Source organism: Pristiophorus japonicus, chromosome 4, assembly GCF_044704955.1.
Source record: "Pristiophorus japonicus isolate sPriJap1 chromosome 4, sPriJap1.hap1, whole genome shotgun sequence".
In the NCBI taxonomy this organism is placed as follows: domain Eukaryota; kingdom Metazoa; phylum Chordata; class Chondrichthyes; family Pristiophoridae; genus Pristiophorus; species Pristiophorus japonicus.
Genome location: NC_091980.1, coordinates 5,498,811 through 5,520,663, shown reverse-complemented (window position 1 = coordinate 5,520,663; position 21,853 = coordinate 5,498,811). Strand labels below are relative to the sequence as shown.

Genomic DNA, 21,853 nt, shown 5'->3' with positions numbered 1-21,853 from the left:
ATGGTCACGCATCCATGTGGACTACGCAGGTCCTTTCATGGGAAAAATGTTTTTGGTTGTAGTAGACGCCTACTCCAAATGGATTGAGTGTGACATTTTAAATTCAAGCACATCCTCTGCCACGGTGGAAAGTCTACGGGCAATGTTCGCCGCCCACGGTCTACCGGACGTCTTGGTCAGTGACAATGGCCCGTGCTTCACAGGCACTGAATTCCAGGACTTCATGGCAGGCAATGGTATCAACCATATCAGAACGGCACCGTTCAAGCCGGCCTCAAATGACCAGGCGGAACGAGCAGTGCAGATAATCAAACAGGGGATGCTCAGAATCCAAGGGGGTTCCCTACAAAGCCACTTATCACGCCTCCTGTTGGCCAATAGATCCCGACCACACTCGCTCACAGGGGTTCCACCCACAGAGCTGTTAATGAAAAGGACGCTCAAAACCCGGCTATCCCTTATATACCCCACCATGAAAGAAATTGTTGAGAGCAGGCGTCAGTCACAATGTGACTACCATGACAGGAATGCGAGGGTGTGATGTATTGATGTAAATGACCCTGTTTTTGTCCTCAACTACGCTGCAGGGCCCAAATGGCTTGCAGGCACGGTGATTGCCAAAGAGGGGAATAGGGTTTTGTTAATTAAACTTACCAGTGGACAAATCTGCCGCAAACACGTGGATCAAACTAAAAGGAGGTTCAGCAACCCCATAGAAGAAGCAGAGGAAGAACACGATGTAGAGTTCACTCCACCACAGGTGACCGAACACCGGAACCAAGTGGAGGAGAGCTCAGTCACTGTGGGCAGTCCGGACAGGCCTGAGGCACCGCAAACAGCAGACACTCAGGCCAGTGCCCAACAACCGGAGCCCCAACTCAGGCGCTCTACAAGGGAGCGTAAACCACCAGAGAGACTCAACCTGTGATCCCAATAAGACTTTGGGGGGGGAGGTGATGTCATGTATTCAACCAGCGCCCCTCTCCCTCTCTCTCTCACTTCCCCTCTCTGTCTCTCTCTCTCTCACTCCCCCTCTCGGTATCTCTCTCATTCACCCCTCTCCGTCTCTCTCTCTCACACTCCACCTCTCCCTCTCTCTCACACTCCCCCTCTCGATCTCTCTCCCACAGTTTTGTGGCCCCGTCCTTTGAGAAAATTTGACAAAAATAAGGAAACAGAAAATAACTGGGAGATTGTGAGCTGCGGTTTCTATTGCTCAGAGGCCTGTTACAGGACAAGTGAGTGGATCAAACTGGAAGGGTAAGTAATGTCCCTGAGCCAGGCTCAGTGTAACAATGATGGGCGTTTCAACTGCAAACACACCCTGTTCGAGTGGCCAGTTATTTCTATCCTGTGTGTAATTGTGAGAATCGTTTCCTCTGCTCCGTGTTTTGTTGTTTGTTTTGGCTCTGGCGGAGATGTTTGCCCGTGGCCAAGAGAGTGTGGAACTCCACGGGTCTGAGGGAACGACCCAACCTTCTGGCTTCCTGCACTCGAGCCAGAGGCAAACCTCTACAGTTCGTGGGCTGCAGTACTTTGTGTGTGTGTGTGCGTCTGTGTGTGTATATGTGTGTGTGAGTGTTTGTGTGTGTGTGTCTGTGTGTATCTGTGTGTGTGAGTGTTTATGTGTGTGTCTGTGTGCGCCTGTGTGTGTGAGTGTTTGTGTGTGTGTGTGTGTGTCTGTGTGTGTGAGTGTTTGTGGCTGTGTGTGCCTGTGTGTGTGAGTGTTTGTGTGTGTGTGTGTGTGTGTGTGTGTGTGCACGTCTGTGTGTATGTCTGTGTGCGCCTGTGTGTGTGTGTGTGTGTGTGTGTGTGCCTGTGTGTTTGAGTGTTTGTGTGTGCGTCCGAGTGTGCCTGTGTGTTTGTGTGTGTGTGTCTGTGTGTGTGTGTCTCTGTGTGTGCGTCTGTGTGAGTGAGTGTTTGTGTGTGTGTAAGTGTGTGTGTGTGTGTTTGTGTGTGTGTGCCTGTCTGTGTGAGTGTTTGTATCTGTGTGTGTCTGTGTTTGTGAGTGTTTGTGTGTGTGTCTGTGTCTGTGTGTCTATGTGTCTGTGTGTGTGTGTTTGTGTGTGTGTATGTCTGTGTGTGTGAGTGTTTGTGTGTGCCTGTCTGTACATGTGTGTCTGTGTGTGTGTGTGGTGTGTGTGAGTGTTTGTGTGTGCCTGTCTGTGCGTGTGTGTCTGTGTGTGTGTGCTGTGTTTGTGTATGTGTGCCTGTCTGTGAGTGTGTGTCTGTGTGTGCGAGTGAGTGTCTGTGTGTGAGTGTTTGTGTGTGTGTGCCTGTCTGTCTGTGTGTGCCTGTCTGTGTGTGTGTCTCTGTCTGTGTGAGTGAGTGTCTGTGTGTGTGTGTGTGTCTGTGTATGTGTATGTGTGTCTGTGTGTCTGTGTATGTGTGTCTGTGTGTCCGTGCAAATTCTCTTTGGATGGTGCTCTTTGGATGTGAGATTCGGAAGAATTTATCACCTCTCCTGAAGATACTGGTTCCACACTCTCCCACCTGCCCTCCGATACCTCACCCAAGTGACCGGTGAGATCCAGGCAGCGAGTATTGGCGAGCTATTTGGCTATGGGGTGCACCATAGGCGGGCTAATCCTGGTTCTTGTTCCAATGTTCTCATGAAAGCAGTGTTTACAGTACTGTGTAGTAACTCAAGGACGTAGGTTCATAATCCCAACAGGAAATCAACTGAATTTGAGAACATAAGAAATAGGAGCAGGAGTCGGCCATTCGGCCCCTCGAGCCTGCTCCGCCATTCAATAAGATCATGGCTGATCATCGACCTCAACTCCACTTTCCTGCCCGATCCCCATATCCCTTGATTCCCCTAGAGTCCAAAAATCTATCGATCTCAATCCTGAATCAACTGAGCCTCCACAGCCCTCTGGGGCAGAGAATTCCAAAGTGACGAAATTCCTCCTCATCTCAGTCCTAAATGGCTGACCCCTTATCCTGAGACTGTGACCCCTGGTTCTAGACTCCCCAGCCCGGGGGAAACATCCTCTCAGCATCTACCCTGTCAATCCCCCTCAGAATCTTGTATATTTCAATAAGAAGGACATAAGTATGACAAAAACCAGGATATAGATTGGAGAAAAGCTGATTTTGAGGGGCTGAGAATAGAACTTGGGAAAATAAAATGGGCACAACATTGGCAAACAACGATGTAGAACAGCAATGGGAAACATAGAAACATAGAAACATAGAAAATAGGTGCAGGAGCAGGCCATTCAGCCCTTCTAGCCTGCACCGCCATTCAATGAGTTCATGGCTGAACATGAAACTTCAGTACCCACTTCCTGCTTTCACGCCATACCCCTTGATCCCCCGAGTAGTAAGGACTTCATCTAACTCCCTTTTGAATATATTTAGTGAATTGGCCTCAACTACTTTCTGTGGTAGAGAATTCCACAGGTTCACCACTCTCTGGGTGAAGAAGTTTCTCCTTATCTCGGTCCTAAATGGCTTACCCCTTATCCTTAGACTGTGACCCCTGGTTCTGGACTTCCCCAACATTGGAAACATTCTTCCTGCATCCAACCTGTCCAAACATTTAAGACGGTGTTCAACAGAGTGCAGGAACAATATATTCTGATAAAAGGAAAGAACTAAATAAATACTAATGAGACTCCATGGATGAACAAAGCCATAAGGGAACAACTGAGGGTCAGGAAAGAGGCTTACATTAAGTACATAGACAGCAGGGGAGTGCATGATAAGGGAGAATACGAAGAGATTAGGAGAGAAGTCAAAAAAACAATTAGGAAGGCAAAGAGGAACTATGAAATTAAATTATCACGGAACATAAAACAAAATAGTAAAATAATTTACAGGCACATCAATAAAAACAGTTGGTTGGGATGGGAATAGGGCCATTAAGGGATAGACAGGATAATACCACAGGTAACGCTACAGAGATGGCAGAAATATTAAATAATTATTTTGCTTCAGTATTTACCAGGGAGATAGAACAGGTGGGCATGGCACTGGATGATGAGATAAGTGCATTTAAAATAAAAAGAGGGGATATATTAAATAAACTAATCAAACTCAAATAGGATAAAACCCCTGGTCCAGATGGATTGCATCCACACATTTTAAAAGACTCAAGGGAAGAGATAGCAGAGGCATTACTACACATATTTAGTAATTCGTCAGATAAAGGTGTAGTGCCAGAGGACTGGTGGATAGCTAACATAATACCTATATTTAAGAGGGATAGAACATGTCCAGGGAATTATAGACCAGTCAGCTTAACATCGGAGTTAGGAAAAATAATGGAATCCCTACTAAAGGAGAAAATAGAACAACATCGAGCAACCAAAAATATAATAATGTATAGTCAGCATGGATTTCTTGCTTGATCAACCTCATTGAATTTTTTGAAGAGGCAATAGAGAGAGTAGACAAGGGTAATGCAGTAGATGAATGTATCTAGATTTTCAAAAGGTCTTCAATAAGGTACCCCATAATAGACTGATGAACAAGGTCAGAGAGTGCGGGGTCAGGGGACAAGTAGCAGAATGAATCGCTAGCTGGCTTCAAGACAGAAAGCAGAGAGTAGGGGTAAAGGGTAACTATTCACAGGGGCAGACGGTGAGTAGTGGTGTTCCACAAGGATCAGTGCTGGGACCACTGCTGTTCACAATTTATATTAACAATTTAGACTTTGGAATCAAAAACTCAATTTCCAAATTTGCAGATGACACCAAGTTGGGGGACAGTCAATACTGAGGAGGATTGCAACAAATTACAGGAGGACATTAATAAACTTGCAGAATGGGCATATAATTGGCAAATGATGTTCAACACCGATAAATGTGAGGTATTACATTTGGAGAGAAGAATAGGGAAGTCACTTATTACTGGGAGGGTGCAAGTCTTGGTGGGGTAGAGGAACAAAGGGATCTCGGGGTACAAATACACAAATCACTAAAAGTTGCGACACAGGTTAGCAAGGCCGTAAAAAGCAAACCAAGAACTAGGGTTTATTTCTGGAGGGATAGAATTGAAAAGTAGGGAAGTTATGCTGAACCTGTATTGAACCTTGGTTAGACCACACTTAGAGCACTGCGTACAGTTCTGGTCACCATATTATAAAAAGGATATAGAGGCACAGGAGAGGGTGCAGGGAAGATTTACAAGGATGATACCAGAAATGTGAGGATATAAATATTGGGAAAGGATGAACAGGCTGGGTCTCTTTTCTCTTGAAAAAAGGAGACTGAGGGGTGATCATATAGAGGTCTTTAAAATGATGAAAGGTTTTGATAGAGTGGATACAGAGAGAGTGTTTCCACTTGTGGGGAAGAGTATAACTAGACATTGAGCAGACTAGGCCTATATTCTCTAGAGTTTAGAAGAATGAGAGGTAATCTCATTGAAACATATAAATTCTTACAGGATTTGACAGGGTAGATGCTGAGAGGATGTTTCCCCCGGGCTGGGGAGTCTAGAACCAGGGGTCACAGTCTCAGGATAAGGGGTCGGCCATTTAGGACTGAGATGAGGAGGAACTTCTTCACTCAGAGGGTGGTGAATCTTTGGAATTCTCTGCCCCAGAGGGCTGTGGAGGCTCAGTCGTTGAGTATATTCAAGGCTGAGAGCGATAGATTTTTGGATATTAAGGGAATCAAGGGATATGGGGATCGGGCGGGAAAGTGGAGTTGAGGTAGAAGATCAGCCATGATCTCATTGAATGGCGGAGCAGGCTCGAGGGGCCGAATGGCCGACTCCTGCTCCTATCTTATCATCATAGGCAGTCCCTCGAAATCGAGGAAGACTTGCTTCCACTCTAAAAATGAGTTCTTAGGTGGCTGAACAGTCCAATATGGGAATTACAGTCTCTGTCACATGTGGGACAGACAATCGTTGAGGGTAAGGGTGGGTGGGACTGGTTTGCTGCACGCTCCTTCCGCTGCCTGCGCTTGGTTCCTGCATGTTCTCGGCGATGAGACTCGAGGTGCTCAGCGCCCTCCCGGATGCACTTCCTCCACTTAGGGTGGTCTTTGGCCAGGGACTCCCAGGTGTCGGTGGGGATGTTACATTTTATCAGAGAACTTTGAGGGTGTCCTTGAAAATTTCCTCTGTCCACTTTTGGCTCGTTTGCCGTGTGGGAGTTCCGAGTGGAGCGCTTGCTTTGGGAGTCTCGTGTCGGGCATGTGAACAATGTGGCCCGCCCAACAGAGTTGGTCGAGTGTGGTCAGTGAAGATTCCATCTCTTATGTTCTTCTGAGGAAAGACAGGGAGGAGGCTCGAGTGGAGCATAAACACCGGCACGGACTGTTTGAGCCGAATGGCCTGTTTCTGTGCTGTAACATAGAAACATAGAAAATAGATGCAGGAGTAGGCCATTCGGCCCTTCGAGCCTGCATCCCCATTCAATATGATCGTGGCTGATCATTCACCTCAGTACCCCATTCCTGCCTTCTCTCCATACCCCTTGATCCCTTTAGCTGTAAGGGCCACATCTAACTCCCTTTTGAATATATCCAATGAACTGGCCTCAACAACTTTCTGTGGCAGAGAATTCCACAGGTTCACAATTCTCTGAGTGAAGAAGTTTCTCCTCATCTCGGTCCTAAATGGCTTACCCCTTATCCTTAGATACACGCTCTATGTAAAGATAAACTTGGCCACTTATGAGGGTTGACGCCTCGATGGCCATGAAATCCCAACTGGTCCACGAGGGCCCACTGCCTCCTCAGGGCAACTCAGACCTGACAGTTGAAGTAGCTGAGGTTGGCCACATCCGGACAACAATCCAGACACGAGGGGCCGAAATGGCCTCCTTCTGCGCTTGTAAAATTCTATGATTCTAATTCTCTGGCAGGTGTCCCCAGATAAAGAGGAAACTTGCCTGATTTTCCTTCCCCACCGCATTAGCCCCACAATGACGTCAATTTGCATTTATATAGCATTTTAATGTAGTAAAATGTCCCACGGCACCTTACACAGCAGCGATTAACAAGCAAAACTTTGACACCAAGCCACATAAGGAGATATTAGGGCAGGTGACCAAAAGCTGGGTTAAAGAGGTCAGATTTAAGGAGCGTTGTAAAGGAGGCGGGAGAGGCGGGGAGGTTTAGGGAGGGAGTTCCAGAGCTTGGGGCCCAGGCAGCTGAAGGCACGGTCACCGATGGCGGAACGATTAAAATTGTGGGGTGCGCAAGGGGGCAGAACTGGGGGAGCGCCGAGATCTCGGAGGGGCTGGAGGAGATTGCAGAGTTAGAGAGGGGTGAGGGCAGTTTACACGGCGGTAGACTGGTCAATCAGCAACCACGCCAGCGTCCTGTGTCGCCCTTGGTATCGCGCTTCAACCAATTTGTACGGTAATCAGCAAAGGAACCAGAGAGAGGGAAGGTGAGATAATTTGTTGTTACGCAGCGAGTTGTTGTGATCTGGAACGCGCTGCTGGAAAGGGCGGTGGGAGCAGATTCAATCGTAACTTTCAAAAGGGGATTTGGGTAAATACTTGGGGGAAAATTCTCAGGGCTGTGGGGAAAGAGCGGGGGGAGTGGGACTGATCGGATCACTATGTCACAGAGCTGGCATGGGTTCGATGGGCCGAATGGCCTCCTTCTGCGCGGTGTGGTTCTGTAACTCTACGTTGAACGCCTCAGCATGTGGTATTGTCGATACCGGGAGCTCTCTCTCTCTCTCTCTCTCTCTCCCTCACTCACTCACTCCTCTCGCTCTCCCCACAGTTACGTGGCCTTGTCCTTTGAGAATGACGGTGGGTACATGGACATGAGCAAAGACGAGAAGCTCGAGTACATGCCGATGCTGGAGGCTAAACGGGAGCCAAACTACGCCGACATCGAGCACTCCGACTATGACCGGCCGTACTTACAGGACAATTACTCGCCCGCCGGTAAGCTCCATCGCACGCAAACTCACTCTTTCTTTCTCTCATTCTAACTCTCATTCTTTTTCTTTCTCTCATTTATTCTTTCTTACTTTCTTGCATTCTTTCTCTCTTTCTTTCTCTTTTTCGTTCTCTATCTCATTCTTTTACTTTCTCTTTCTTTCTCTCATTCATTTTCTTTCTTTCCTTTTTGTTCTCTTTCTCTCATTCTCTCATTGATTCTTTCTCTCAATTTTTCATTCTTTCTCTCTCGTTCTCTATTTCATTCTTTCTCTTATTCTTTTTCTCTTTCTTTCTCTCGTTCTTTTTCTTTCTCTCTTCTTTCTCTCAATCTTTCTTTCATTCTTTCTTTCTCATTCATTTTCCCTCTTTTTCTCATTCTTTTTCTTTTGAGCAGTCCAGCCATGATGGGCAATACCTGCGGAAGAGCAGCTCTCCCACAGGTTCCCTCCCTCCCTCTATGTCCGCCCCACTTGCCTCTCCATGGTTTATCCATGGTCCGCTCCCCTCCCATCTTTCCTCTCTCGCTCCTCTCGAAATCCAGGCCGTGACTGCCATCTACTGGCCGCCATCTTACACTGTAATGAGCGACACCGGGAAACTCTCACGTTTAAATGCACAAAAGATTCTAGTATAACATAAGAACATAAGAAATAGGAACAGGAGTCGGCCCTTCGAGCCTGCTCCGCCATTCAATAAGATCATGGCTGATCTGATCATGGACTCAGCTCCACTTCCCTGCCCGCTCCCCTTAACCCTTTACTCCCTTAGCGCTCAAAAATTTGTCTATCTCCGCCTTAAATATATTCAATGACCCAGCCTCCACAGCTCTCTGGGGCAGAGAATTCCACAGATTTACAACCCTCTGAGAGAAGAAATTCCTCCTCATCTCCGTTTTGAATGGGCGGCCCCTTATTCTAAGACTATGTCCCCTAGTTTTAGTTTCCCCCACGAGGGGAAACATTCTCTCTGCATCCACTTTGTCGAGCCCCCTCATTATCTTATAAGTTTCAATAAAATCACCTCTCATTCTTCTGAACTCCAATGAGTAGAGGCCCAACCTCCTCAACCTATCTTCAGAAGTCAACCCCCTCATCTCCGGAATCAACCTAGTGAACCTTCTCTGAACAGCCTCCAATGCAAGTATATCCCTCCTTAAATAAGGAGACCAAAACTGCACGCAGTACTCCAGGTGTGGTCTCACCAATACCCTGTACAGTTGTAGCAGGACTTCCCTGCTTTTATACTCTATCCCCCTTGCAATAAAGGCCAACATTCCATTGGTCATCCTGATCACTTGCTGTACCTGCATGCTAACTTTTTGTGTTTCATGCACAAGGACCCCCAGGTCCCTCTGCACTGAAGCACTGTGCAGTATCTTCATTCTGGAAATCCCAAGTATTAAATGCATCCATTCACTGTGAACTAAACGTGGAAGATTGTGGGTTTGAGCCCCACTCCAGGAATTGAGCCCACAATGAGGGAGTACCGCACTGTCGGAAGTTAAAAAGAAAGACTTGCATTGATATAGCGCCTTTTACAACCACCAGACGTCTCAAAGCGCTTTACAGCCAATGAAGAAATTTCAGAGTGTAGTCGGTGTTGTAATGTGGGAAACTTGCGCACAGCAAGCTCCCACAAACAGCAATGAGACAGAAGGAGTGTGTTTAATGATGTTGATTGGCCAGGACATTGGGGATAACTCCCCTGCTCTTCCTCGATTAGTGCCATGGGATCTTTTACATCCACCTGAGGGGGAAGACGGGGCCTCGGTTTAGCATCTCTTCTGAAAGACGGCACCTCCGACAGTTCGGCACTCCCTCAGTACTGCCCCTTCGACAGTGCGGTGTCCCTCAGTACTGCCCCTCCGACAGTGCGGCGCTCCCTCAGTACTGCCCCTCCAACAGTGCAGCGCTCCCTCAGTACTGCCCCTCCCACAGTGCAGCGCTCCCTCAGTACTGCCCCTCCGACAGTGCGGCGCTCCCTCAGTACTGCCCCTCCGACAGTGCAGCGCTCCCTCGGTACTGTCCCTCCGACAGTGCAGCGCTCTGTCAGTACTGCCCCTCCCACAGTGCGACACTCCCTCAGTACTGCCCCTCCGACAGTGCAGCGCTCCCTCGGTACTGCCCTGCCGACAGTGCAGCGCTCCATCAGTACTGCCCCTCCCACAGTGCGGCGCTCCCTCAGTACTGCCCCTCCGACAGTGCTGCACTCCCTCAGTACTGCCCCTCCGACAGTGCGGCACTCCCTCAGTACTGCCCCTCCGACAGTGCAGCGCTCCGTCAGTACTGCCCCTCCGACAGTGCTGCACTCCCTCAGTACTACCCCTCTGACACTCCCTTAGCACTGCCCCTCCGACAGTGCGGCACTCCCTCAGTACTGCCCCTCCGACAGTGCAGCGCTCCCTCAGCACTGCCCCTCTGACAGTGCGGCACTCCCTCAGCACTGCACTGGGAGCGTCAGCCTAGATTTATGTGCTCAAGACCCGGGAGTGGGACTTGAACCCACAACCTTCTGACTCCGAGGCGAGAGTGCTGCCCACTGAGCCACGGCTGACACTTGCAAAGATCCTGTGGCACTATTTCGAGTTATCCCCGGTGTCCCGGGGCCAATATTTATCCCTCAATCAACATCACTAAAACAGATTATCTGGTCATTATCACATTGCTGTGTGTGGGAGCTTGCTGTGCACAGTTTGGCTGCTGCGTTTCCCACATTACAACAGTGACTACGCTTCAAAAGTACATCATTGGCTGTAAAGCGCTTTGGGACGTGTGAGGTCATGAAAGGCGCTATAGAAATGCAAGTTCCATTTATTAATAAACATAAGTGATTAGAGAGAATGTAAAAGACACACCATTTGCCCCTATTATTTTGTTCCTGTTATTCGCTTCCCAGCGTTGTCCTGGGGATTAATCGTTAATTCCCGGAGACCCTCGGCCAATCCTGGAGCGTTAGCAACCCTCATTATGGGTTGTGCTGTCTCTTGAGATTTGAACCTGAGGTCCCATTGGGGGGCTTCAATGAACATTAAAGATCCCAGGGCACCCTTCGACGGTCAGACAGGCTCCGGCCCACCCACACCACCACACCACCCATTAACTGCTCATTCACCTCACGGCGGTTGTGGGGTCAGCTGTGCACAAAACGGCTGCTGCGTCTCTGTGCACATCAGCAGTGGGTACTCTTCCGACCAATTGACTGTGTGTCCTGCACGCTGACATGTTCCTGAAAGACGTAACAAAGCCCGCCGTAACTGCAAGGCTTTTTTTACCCGTCTGTTGTGTTTCTCTTGACAGAGCAAGAGACGACAGAGACCAAAGCACTGATCAGCGAGTCTCCGGTTCTGAGTTTCATGGACCTGGTGGGAATCAGCTATCAGGTGGCACAGGGGATGGAGTTCCTCGCCTTGAAAAATGTAAGTGAGTCATCTGTGTGTCTGTCTGTGTGTGTGCCTGTGTGTGTGTGTGCCTGTGTGTGTTGTGTCAGTATCTGTGTGTGTGTGTGTCTGTGTGCATGTGTGTGTGTCTGTGTGTGTCAATGTGTGTGTCACGTGTGTATGTTTGTGTGTGTCAGTGTGTGTGCGTGTGTGTGTGTGTGTGTCAGTATCTGTGTGTGCGTGTGTGTCTGTGTGCCTGTGTGCGTGTGTGTCTGTGTGCGTGTGTCTGTGTCAATGGGTGTGTCACGTGTGTATGTTTGTGTGTGCCGGTGTGTGTGTGTGTGCGTGCGTGTGTGTGTGTGTCTGTGCATGTGTGTCTGTGTGTGAGTCGGTATCTGTGTCAGTGTGTGTGTATGTGCGTGTGTGTGTGTGTCTGTGCATGTGTGTCTGTGTGTGAGTCGGTATCTGTGTGTGTGTGTGTGTGTGTGTGAGTCAGTATCTGTGTCAGTGTGTGTGTGTGAGTCAGTATCTGTGTATGTGTGTGTGTTTGTGTGTGTGTGCGTGTGTGTCTGCGTGTGTCTGGGGGCGCGTGTGCGTGCCTGTGTGTGTGTGTCTCTCCATTTCTCTGTGTCCCTATCGTCTGTCTCTCTGTGTCTGAAGGATTGGATGGGGTATGGGCTGTGATTTGCACGTTCCGGGCCCAGCCCACGTTTATTGCCCAGCCTCTGACGCGAGGGGCTGCCTGGGTGCGGTGCCAGGGGAGAGGGAGCAGGGGGCAGCGGTACCCGTGGATCAGGACGGGGTGGGGGGGAGGGCACAGAGGGCGGGCATACTGAGCCCCCCCACACCCACACTGCTTCAAACACTGTCCTACCCCCCTTTGTAACTTCTAGTTCTGCTTTGCTTTCTCTCCAGACCCCTTGATCCATTTAGCTGTAAGGGCCACATCTAACTCCCTTTTGAATATATCTAACGAACTGGCCTCAACAACTTTCTGTGGTAAAGAATTCCACAGGATGCATCCCATCCGGTCCTGGTGACTTATCTACGTTTCCTGCAGCCAGCCTTTCTAGTACCTCCTCATTATCAATTTTTATCCTATCCAGTATCTCCACGACTTCTCTTTCACTATGAATGTGGCAGCATCTTCTTCTTTGTTGAAGACAGATGCAAAGTATTCATTTAGCACCACAGCCATGCCCTCTGCCTCCATGCATCGATCCCCACTCCTCCTCTTATTACCCGTTTATTAGTTACATGTCTATAGAAGACTTTAGAATTCTCCCACTCCAGTTCCCGATGATGTCACTGGGTCCCTGGGGATTCCCCCTGCTCCAGTTCCTGATGATGTCACTGGGTCCCTGGGGATCCCCCCCCGCTCCCGTTCCTGATGATGTCACTGGGTCCCTGGGGATCCCCCCGCTCCCGTTCCTGATGATGTCACTGGGTCCCTGGGGATTCCCCCTGCTACAGTTCCTGATGATGTCACTGGGTCCCTGGGGATTCCCCCTGCTCCAGTTCCTGATGATGTCACTGGGTCTCTGGCGATTCACCCCCCCTCGCTCCAGTTCCTGATGATGTCACTGGGTCCCTGGGGATTCCCCCCCGCTCCAGTTCCCGATGATGTCACTGGGTCCCTGCGGATTCCCCCCCGCTCCAGTTCCTGATGATGTCACTGGGATCCTGGCGATTTACCCCGCTCCAGTTCCTGATGATGTCACTGGGTCCCTGGGGATCCCCCCGCTCCCGTTCCTGATGATGTCACTGGGATCCTGGCGATTTCCCCCGCTCCAGTTCCCGATGATGTCACTGGGTCCCTGGGGATCCCCCCGCTCCAGTTCCTGATGATGTCACTGGGTCCCTGGGGATCCCCCCCGCTCCCGTTCCTGATGATGTCACTGGGTCCCTGGGGATTCCCCCTGCTCCAGTTCCTGATGATGTCACTGGGATCCTGGCGATTTCCCCCGCTCCAGTTCCCGATGATGTCACTGGGTCCCTGGGGATTCCCCCTGCTCCAGTTCCCGATGATGTCACTGGGTCCCTGGGGATTCCCCCTGCTCCAGTTCCCGATGATGTCACTGGGTTCCTGGAGCATTATTGCGGAGTTGTGAAGAGTCGATATTTGCCTTGTTTTGACAGTGTGTCCATCGGGATTTAGCGGCAAGGAACGTGCTGATCTGTGAGGGAAAGCTGGCGAAAATCTGTGACTTTGGATTAGCGCGAGATATAATGAACGATTCCAATTATATATCGAGAGGGAGTGTGAGTATCTCGGACTCTGTATCCATGTCTCGTTATCTCTTTGGGGCAGATATTTAACATGCATTGGTTTTAATACAGATGAGAATCGGGTGAGCCTCCTGCCTGCCCTCTCAGCTGGACGTAAAAGATCCCACGGCACTATGTCAAAGAAACGCAGGGGAGTTTGAATCGTCTGGAAGTAAAAGTGACTGTGAAACTGTCGGATTGTCAAATAAAAATACAACCGGTTCACTGATGTCCCTTGAGGGAAGGAAATCTGCCGTCCTTACCCGGTCTGGGTCTTTAGGTGACCCCCATCCCTCACCGAGTGTCAGCTATGGCTCAGTGGGCAGCACACTCGGCTGAGTCAGAAGGTTGTGGGTTCAAGTCCCACTCCAGGGACTTGAGCAAATAAATCTAGGCTGACACACCAGTGCAAAGCTGAGGGAGCTCCGCACTGTCGGAGGGGCAGTGCTGAGGGAGCGCTGCACTGTTGAAGGGGCAGTATCGAGGGAGTGCTGCACTGTCGGAGGGGCAGTGCTGAGGGAGCGCTGCACTGTCGGAGGGGCAGTACTGAGGGAGTGCCGCACTGTCGGAGGGGCAGTGCTGGGGGAGCGCTGCACTGTCGGAGGGGCAGTGCTGAGGGAGTGCCGCACTGTCGGAGGGGCAGTGCTGAGGGAGCGCTGCACTGTCGGAGGGGCAGTACTGAGGGAGTGCCGCACTGTCGGAGGGGCAGTGCTGAGGGAGCGCCGCACTGTCGGAGGGGCAGTACTGAGGGAGCACCGCACTGTCGGAGGGGCAGTACTGAGGGAGCGCTGCACTGTCGGAGGGGCAGTACTGAGGGAGCGCCGCACTGTCGGAGGGGCAGTACTGAGGGAGCGCCGCACTGTCGGAGGGGCAGTACTGAGGGAGCACCGCACTGTCGGAGGGGCAGTACTGAGGGAGCACTGCACTGTCGGAGGGGCAGTACTGAGGGAGCACCGCACTGTCGGAGGGGCAGTACTGAGGGAGCGCCGCACTGTCGGAGGGGCAGTACTGAGGGAGCGCCGCACTGTCGGAGGGGCAGTACTGAGGGAGCGCCGCACTGTCGGAGGGGCAGTACTGAGGGAGCGCCGCACTGTCGGAGGGGCAGTACTGAGGGAGCGCTGCACTGTGGGAGGGGCAGTACTGAGGGAGCGCCGCACTGTGGGAGGGGCAGTACTGAGGGAGCGCCGCACTGTCGGAGGGGCAGTACTGAGGGAGCACCGCACTGTCGGAGGGGTTGGCTGCCGCGTTTCCCACATTACAACAGTGACTACACTCCAAATGTACCTCATTGGCTGTAAAGCGCTTTGAGACGGCCTGAAGTCAGGAAATGCGCTGTATAAATGCACACTCTTTCTGGATAGATTTACAATTCTGTTGCACTTAACACACTGAGTAGATCTACCTCATTGTGGTTAACTACAAGTAGTTTAAATGGTAACATGGTTAGTAACTAGTAACTTATATGGTTCCCAGACGTTTTTGCCTCTGAAATGGATGGCGCCTGAGAGCATCTTCAACAACCTGTACACCACACTGAGTGATGTCTGGTCCTACGCCATCCTGCTCTGGGAGATCTTCACCCTCGGTAAGGATCCTCCAATCACCTCTCTTCCCTCTCTCAGCATCTTCATTGCCGCAGGCACTTCTGGGATGGAACATTTTCCCAATCAGGGAGGAGCATTCAGGGAGGTTGCCAAGTGGGGATGAGTCGACCCGCGAAGGACAAGAGGGGTGATTGTTGTGTTAGAAGTAGTTCTGAGTTAATGAAGCCCTTTCACTTGCTACACGGAGACGGGGATAACTCAACCTCTGCTGAAGCCCCCATCCGTGCCAATGTCACCTCCAATATCCCAATCCTCTCCTGGCCGCCCTCCCATCTCCCAGCCTTCGTAAACTTCAGCTCATCCAAAACTCGGCTTCCCCGTGTCCTAACGTGCATCGAGTCCCGCTCACCCATCACCCCCTGTGCTCGCTGCCCCGTGTCCTAACTCGCACCAAGTCCCGCTCACCCATCACCCCCTGTGCTCAATGACCCGTGTCCTAACTCACACCAAGTCCCGCTCACCCATCATCCCCTGTGCCCTGTGTCCTAACTCGCACCGAGTCCCGTTCACCCATCATCCCCTGTGCCCTGTGTCCTAACTCACACCGAGTCCCGCTCACCCATCATCCCCTGTGCCCTGTGTCCTAACTCACACCGAGTCCCGCTCATCCATCACCCCCTGTGCTCGCTGCCCCGTGTCCTAACTCGCACCAAGTCCCGCTCACCCATCACCCCCTGTGCTCGCTGCCCCGTGTCCTAACTCGCACCAAGTCCCGCTCACCCATCATCCCCTGTGCCCTGTGTCCTAACTCACACCGAGTCCCGCTCATCCATCACCCCCTGTGCTCGCTGCCCCGTGTCCTAACTCGCACCAAGTCCCGCTCACCCATCATCCCCTGTGCCCTGTGTCCTAACTCGCACCGAGTCCCGTTCACCCATCACCCGCTGTGCCCCGTGTCCTAACTCGCACCAAGTCCCGCTCACCCAGCACCCCCTGTGCTCGCTGGCCCGTGTCCTAACTTGCCCCGTGTCCTAACTCGCACCAAGTCCCGCTCACCCATCACCCGCTGTGCTCGCTGCCCCGTGTCCTAATTTGCACCGTCCCACTCACCCTGCCTCAATCCCCTGTTCCACCCCACCACCCCCGTCCCCTCCTCCTGCCCCCATTCCCTCTCCCTGCCCCCTCCCCCTCCCCCTCCCCCTGCCCCCTCCCCCTCTCCCTGCCTCTGTCCCCTCCCCTTGCCTTCACTGCCATTGCTGAATTAGCTCTGATGACTAGACCAAGTATTGTATCAAGGCGTGAATGAGCTCCGTGTGTGAGCTTGCTGTTTGGTTCCTAACTAACTCTAGCTTCTTTCTTTCCTCCTTTCTTTCTTTCCCTTTCTCTCTCTCTTTCTATCTCTTTCTCTCTCTTTCTCTCTCTTTTGCTCTCTTTCTCTCATTCTTTTTCTTTCTTTCTCTTTCTCTCTCTCCTCTCTTTCCTTCTCGCTATCTCTATCTCTTTACATCTCTATCTCTATCGCTATCTCTTTCCCCCTCTTTCTCTCTATCCATTTCCCTCTTTATCTATTTTTCCCTCTCTCTTTCTCTCTCTCTCTATCTCTTTCCTCCTCTCTCTCTATCTGTCTATTTCCCTCTCTCTTTCTCTTTCTCCATCATTATCTCTTTCCCTCGCTCTCTCGCTCTCTATCAATCTATTTCCCTCTCCCTTTTTCTCTATCTTCTTCCCTCTCTCTCTCTCTATTTATCTATTTCCTCTCACTTTCTCTCTCTATCTCTATCTCTTTCTCCCTCCCTTTCTTTCTTTTTCTTTCTTTCTTTTTTTTTTCTTTCTTTTTCTCTCCAAGGTGGGACTCCCTACCCGGAGCTTCCTGTCAACGACCAGTTCTACAATGCGATCAGGCGTGGTTACCGCATGCCCAAGCCCCAGTACGCCTCGGATGAAATGTGAGTACAAGACGGGAGGTGCTGGGCCTGGCTCAGACTCGGGAAGCAGGATTGTTGATTACGGTGGAGACGGGCTTAGGCCCACGTGGGCAGTACGGCCGAGGATTGAAATGTGGGGTCAATCAAGAGCAGTGACTGGGTGGCGCCACCCGTTTTTCTGCTAAACGCCTGAAGATTACAGGAGGGTGGGAGACTGAGCGAGTCGCACAGTTTGAGGGGAGACCAAGGGAGGGGAGGAGTCCCACAGTTTGAGGGGAGACTGAGGGAGGGGAGAAGTCCCACAGTTTGAGGGAAGTCTGAGGGAGGGGAGGAGTCCCACAGTTTATGGGGAGACGGAGGGAGGGGAGGAATCCCACAGTTTGAGGGGAGACGGAGGAGGGGAGGAATCCCACAGTTTGAGGGGAGACGGAGGGAGGGGAGGAATCCCACAGTTTGAGGGGAGACCAAGGGAGGGGAGGAGTCCCACAGTTTGAGGGGAGACGGAGGGAGGGGAGGAATCCCACAGTTTGAGGGGAGACCGACGGAGTGGAGGAATCCCACAGTTTGAGGGGAGACCAAGGGAGGGGAGGAGTCCCACAGTTTGGAGGGGAGACAGAGGGAGGGGAGGAGTCCCACAGTTTGAGGGAAGTCTGAGGGAGGGGAGGAGTCCCACAGTTTGAGGGAAGTCTGAGGGAGGGGAGGAGTCCCACAGTTTGAGGGGAGATGGAGGGAGGGGAGGAATCCCATTGTTTGGAGGGAAGTTGAGGGAGGGAGAAGTCCCACTGTTTGGAGGGAAGTTGAGGGAGAATGTTGTCTGTAATCAATTGTGTTTGACACTGTTGCAGATATGGAATCATGCAAAAATGTTGGAATGATGAATTTGAGAAGAGACCCTCGTTCTCGAGCTTAGTGATACACATGGGTAACCTGCTCACCGAGAGCTACAAGAAGGTAACTTGCATATTGAATGAAATGCAGATTTTATTGTTGGAATATTTATCCACTATTCTTTCTCGGTAACTACATTATTTGTACCTGTTACATTCAAGAAGCTCGACACCAAACAGATCAAAGTAGTCCTCAGATAATGGAGCAGTCCGTGCCCACATGCAGCAAGACCTGAACAACATTCAGACTTGGGCTGATAAGTGGCAAGTAACATTTGTGCCACACAAGTGCCAGGCAATGACCATCTCCAACAAGCGAGAGTCTAACCACCGCCCCTTGACATTCAACAGCATGATCATCACCGAATCCCCCACCATCAACATCCTGGGGGTCACCATTGACCAGAAACTTAACTGGACCAGCCACATAAATACTGTGGCTACAAGAGCGGGTCAGAGGCTGGGTATTCTGCAGCGAGTGTCTCACCTCCTGACTCCCCAAAGCCTTTCCACCATCTACAAGGCACAAGTCAGGAGTGTGATGGAACACTCTCCACTTGCCTGGATGAGTGCAGCTCCAACAACACTCGAGAAGCTCGACACCATCCAGGACAAAGCAGCCACTTGATTGGCCCCCCATCCACCACCTTCAACACTCACTCCCTCCACCACCGGCGCCCCCTGGCTGCAGTGTGTACCATCTACAAGATGCACTGCAGCAACTCGCCAAGGCTTCTTCGGCAGCACCTCCCAAACCCACGACCTCTACCACCTAGAAGGACAAGGGCAGCAGGCGCATGGGAACACCACCACCTCCACGTTCCCCTCCCAGTCACACACCATCCTGACTGGGAAATATATCGGCCGTTCCTTCATCGTCACTGGGTCACAATCCTGGAACTCCCTCCCTAACAGCACTGTGGGAGCACCTTCACCACACGGACTGCAGCGGTTCAAGAAGGCGGCTCACCACCACCTTCTCAAGGGGCAATTAGGGATGGGCAATAAATGCCGGCCTTGCCAGCGATGCTCACATCCCATGAATGAATTAAAAAATGACATATGGTCCATAATAACAGAGACAAAACTAAACACACAGTCAGTCCTCCTTGTCCTCTCCCAATTACTTTCCTGAACACATCGAGCGATGCTCATTCCCCAAAGCATCTCATCGAAGTGACTTGAGACTCTACAGAGAATGTTGGTGAGCTGTTCAACTGCAGGGAGCATCACAGTCGCACCCAATTCTGTCCTTGCCCAAACCAAACGTCCACTCACGCTCGCTATACAGCAGAAGTTGCTGGATGGTGATCAGGAGCAAGGACCCTCGATGTTTTGTGAGGTGGACACAAAGAATCTGCAAAGGGATATAGACAGGCTAATCGAGTAGGCAAACATCTGGCAGATGGAGTATAATGTAGGAAAATGTGAGGTTATCCACTTTGGTAGGAAGAATAAAAAAGAAAATTATATTTAAATGGGGAGAGATTACAAAATGCTGAGGTACAGAGGGACCTGGGGGTCCTTGTGCATGAAACACAAAAAGTTAGTATGCAGGTACAGCAAGTAATCAGGAAGGCAAATAGAATGTTGGCCTTTATTGCAAGGGGGATAGAGTATAAAAGCAGAGAAGTCCTGCTACAACTGTACAGGGTATTGGTGAGACCACACCTGGAGTACTGCGTACAGTTTTGGTCTCCTTATTTAAGGAGGGATATACTTGCATTGGAGGCTGTTCAGAGAAGGTTCACGAGGTTGATTCCTGAGATAAAGGGTTGGCTTATAAAGAAAGGTTGAGCAGTTTGGGCTTATATTCATTCGAATTTAGAAGAATGAGAGGTGATCTTATTGAAACGATTCTGAGGGGGCTCGACAGGGTAGATGCAGAGAGGATGTTTCCCCTCGTGGGGGAGACTAGAACTAGGGGGCATAGTTTCAGAATAAGGGGTCGCCCATTTAAAACTGAGATGAGGAGGAATTTCTTCTCTCAGAGGGTCGTGAATCTGTAAAATTCTCTGCCCCAGAGAGCTGTGGAGGCTGGGTCATTGAATATATTTAAGGTGGAGGTAGACAGATTTTTGAATGATAAGGGAGTCAAGGGTTATGGGGAGCGGGCGGGGAAGTGGAGCTGAGTCCATGATTGGATCGGCCATGATTTTATTGAATGGCGGAGCAGGCTCGAGGGGCCCTATGGCCTACTCCTGCTCCTAGTTCTTATGTTTAATTCCACTGTGCACTCCTTTCTTTTTCCAGTTTACCTTCCCCTTTCTACCCTGGGTACCATCCTTGGGCACCGATCACAGCATCAGCAGTTCTGACCGATTCTCAGGGACACGGAGGCCCAACAGTAGTGGCATACCCCCTCACCCCCCACCAACACCCCCCCCCCACACCCCCTCCGTGACCCATAAGACCATAAGAAATAGGAGCAGGAGTTAGGATACAGCCATGATCTAAATGAATGGCGGAAGAAGTTCGAGGGGCTGAATGGCCTCCTCCTGTACCTGTGTTCCCAAGGTATTGTGTGAAGGTGAATGTACGCTCCTCAAAGTTGGCCCACCTGAAACTGGATGGATCAGGGACCAGGGGCGGATAAACACAACATGGGCACCAACAAGGGGAGGTGGTGGCCTTTCTGGAATGGGATCACCTGGAGCTCAATTGAGGAGGAATTTCTTCTCTTAGAGGGTGGTGAATCTTTGGAATTCTCTACCCCAGAGAGCTGTGGAGGCTGGTCATTGACTATATTTTCAGGTGGAGATAGACAGACTCTTGAAAGATAGAGTGTCGAAGGTTATCGGGATAGGAGGGAAAGTGGAGTTTAGGTCGATGATCAACCATCATCATCATCGGCAGTCCCTCGGAATCGAGGAAGACTTGCTTCCACTCTAAAAATGAGTCCTTAGGTGGCTGAACAGTCCAATACGAGAGCCACAGTCCCTGTCACAGGTGGGACAGATAGTCGTTGAGGGAAAGGGAGGGTGGGACTGGTTTGCCGCACGCTCCTTCCGCTGCCTGCGCTTGATTTCTGCACGCTCTCGGCGATGAGACTCGAGGTGTTCAGCGCCCTCCCGGATGCACTTCCTCCACTTAGGGCGGTCTTTGGCCAGGGACTCCCAGGTGTCGGTGGGGATGTTGCACTTTATCAGGGAGGCTTTGAGGGTGTCCTTGTAACGTTTCCTCTGCCCACCTTTGGCTCGTTTGCCGAGTAGAGTGCTTGCTTTGAGAGTCTCGTGTCGGGCATGTGGACAGTGTGGCCTGCCCAGCGGAGCTGGTCGAGTGTGGTCAGTGCTTCGATGCTGGGGATGATCAGTCATGATCTGATTGAATGGTGGAGCAGGCTCGAGGGGGCCGAATGGCCGACTCCTGCTCCTAATTCTTAACGTTCTTATTCTGATTTATTTTTGTTTTCTTCCTCCCCCTTCCCTAACCCCCTCCCCGCCCCCCCCCCCCGTGTCTCTAGCAATACGCCCAGGTTAGCCAGGACTTCCTGAAGAGCGACCACCCAGCAATGTGCCGGACCAGACTCAAGTTCTACCAGTCCGATGACGACGATGATGGCGACGACGTGGTCTACTCCAACTGCACGCAACCCGAGGGCACGGAGGGCCCGCCCAACGGCACCGACAACGGTTACATCATCCCGCTGCCCGACCCGGAGCCCGGCCAGGACTGCGCCGACCCCGGCGATCCGACAGAGGATGACCCGAGCGAGCCTGCACCGGGGACCAGGCCAAGGTACGGGACTGAGCCGGCCCTCGGCGGGCCTTCGGAACTTCCCGCAGTGCTCAATCAATCACGGAATCACACGGCGCAGCAGGGCGAGGCCGTTCGGCCCATCGTGCCTGTGCCGGCTCTCCGAAAGAGCGATCCAATTTAGTCCCATTCCCCCCCCCCTCCTGCTCTTTCCCCATAGGCATTTTCCCCTTCAAGTACTTATCCAATTCTCCTTTTGAACGTCACCATTCCATCTGCTCCCACCGCCCTTT

General features: G+C 51.2%; 1 protein-coding gene across 1 annotated transcript in view; it reads left to right on the top strand.

Annotated features, from left to right (window-relative positions):
* Positions 1 to 21,853, top strand: part of pdgfrb (platelet-derived growth factor receptor, beta polypeptide) — a 131,290-nt gene that overhangs the window by 95,023 nt on the left and 14,414 nt on the right. The window contains exons 16-22 of the mRNA XM_070877987.1: positions 7,701 to 7,867; positions 11,161 to 11,279; positions 13,380 to 13,502; positions 14,982 to 15,093; positions 16,899 to 16,998; positions 17,823 to 17,928; positions 21,328 to 21,602. Of these exons, the coding sequence (XP_070734088.1) occupies positions 7,701 to 7,867; positions 11,161 to 11,279; positions 13,380 to 13,502; positions 14,982 to 15,093; positions 16,899 to 16,998; positions 17,823 to 17,928; positions 21,328 to 21,602 (1,002 nt within the window). The remainder of the gene's footprint in view (positions 1 to 7,700; positions 7,868 to 11,160; positions 11,280 to 13,379; positions 13,503 to 14,981; positions 15,094 to 16,898; positions 16,999 to 17,822; positions 17,929 to 21,327; positions 21,603 to 21,853) is intronic.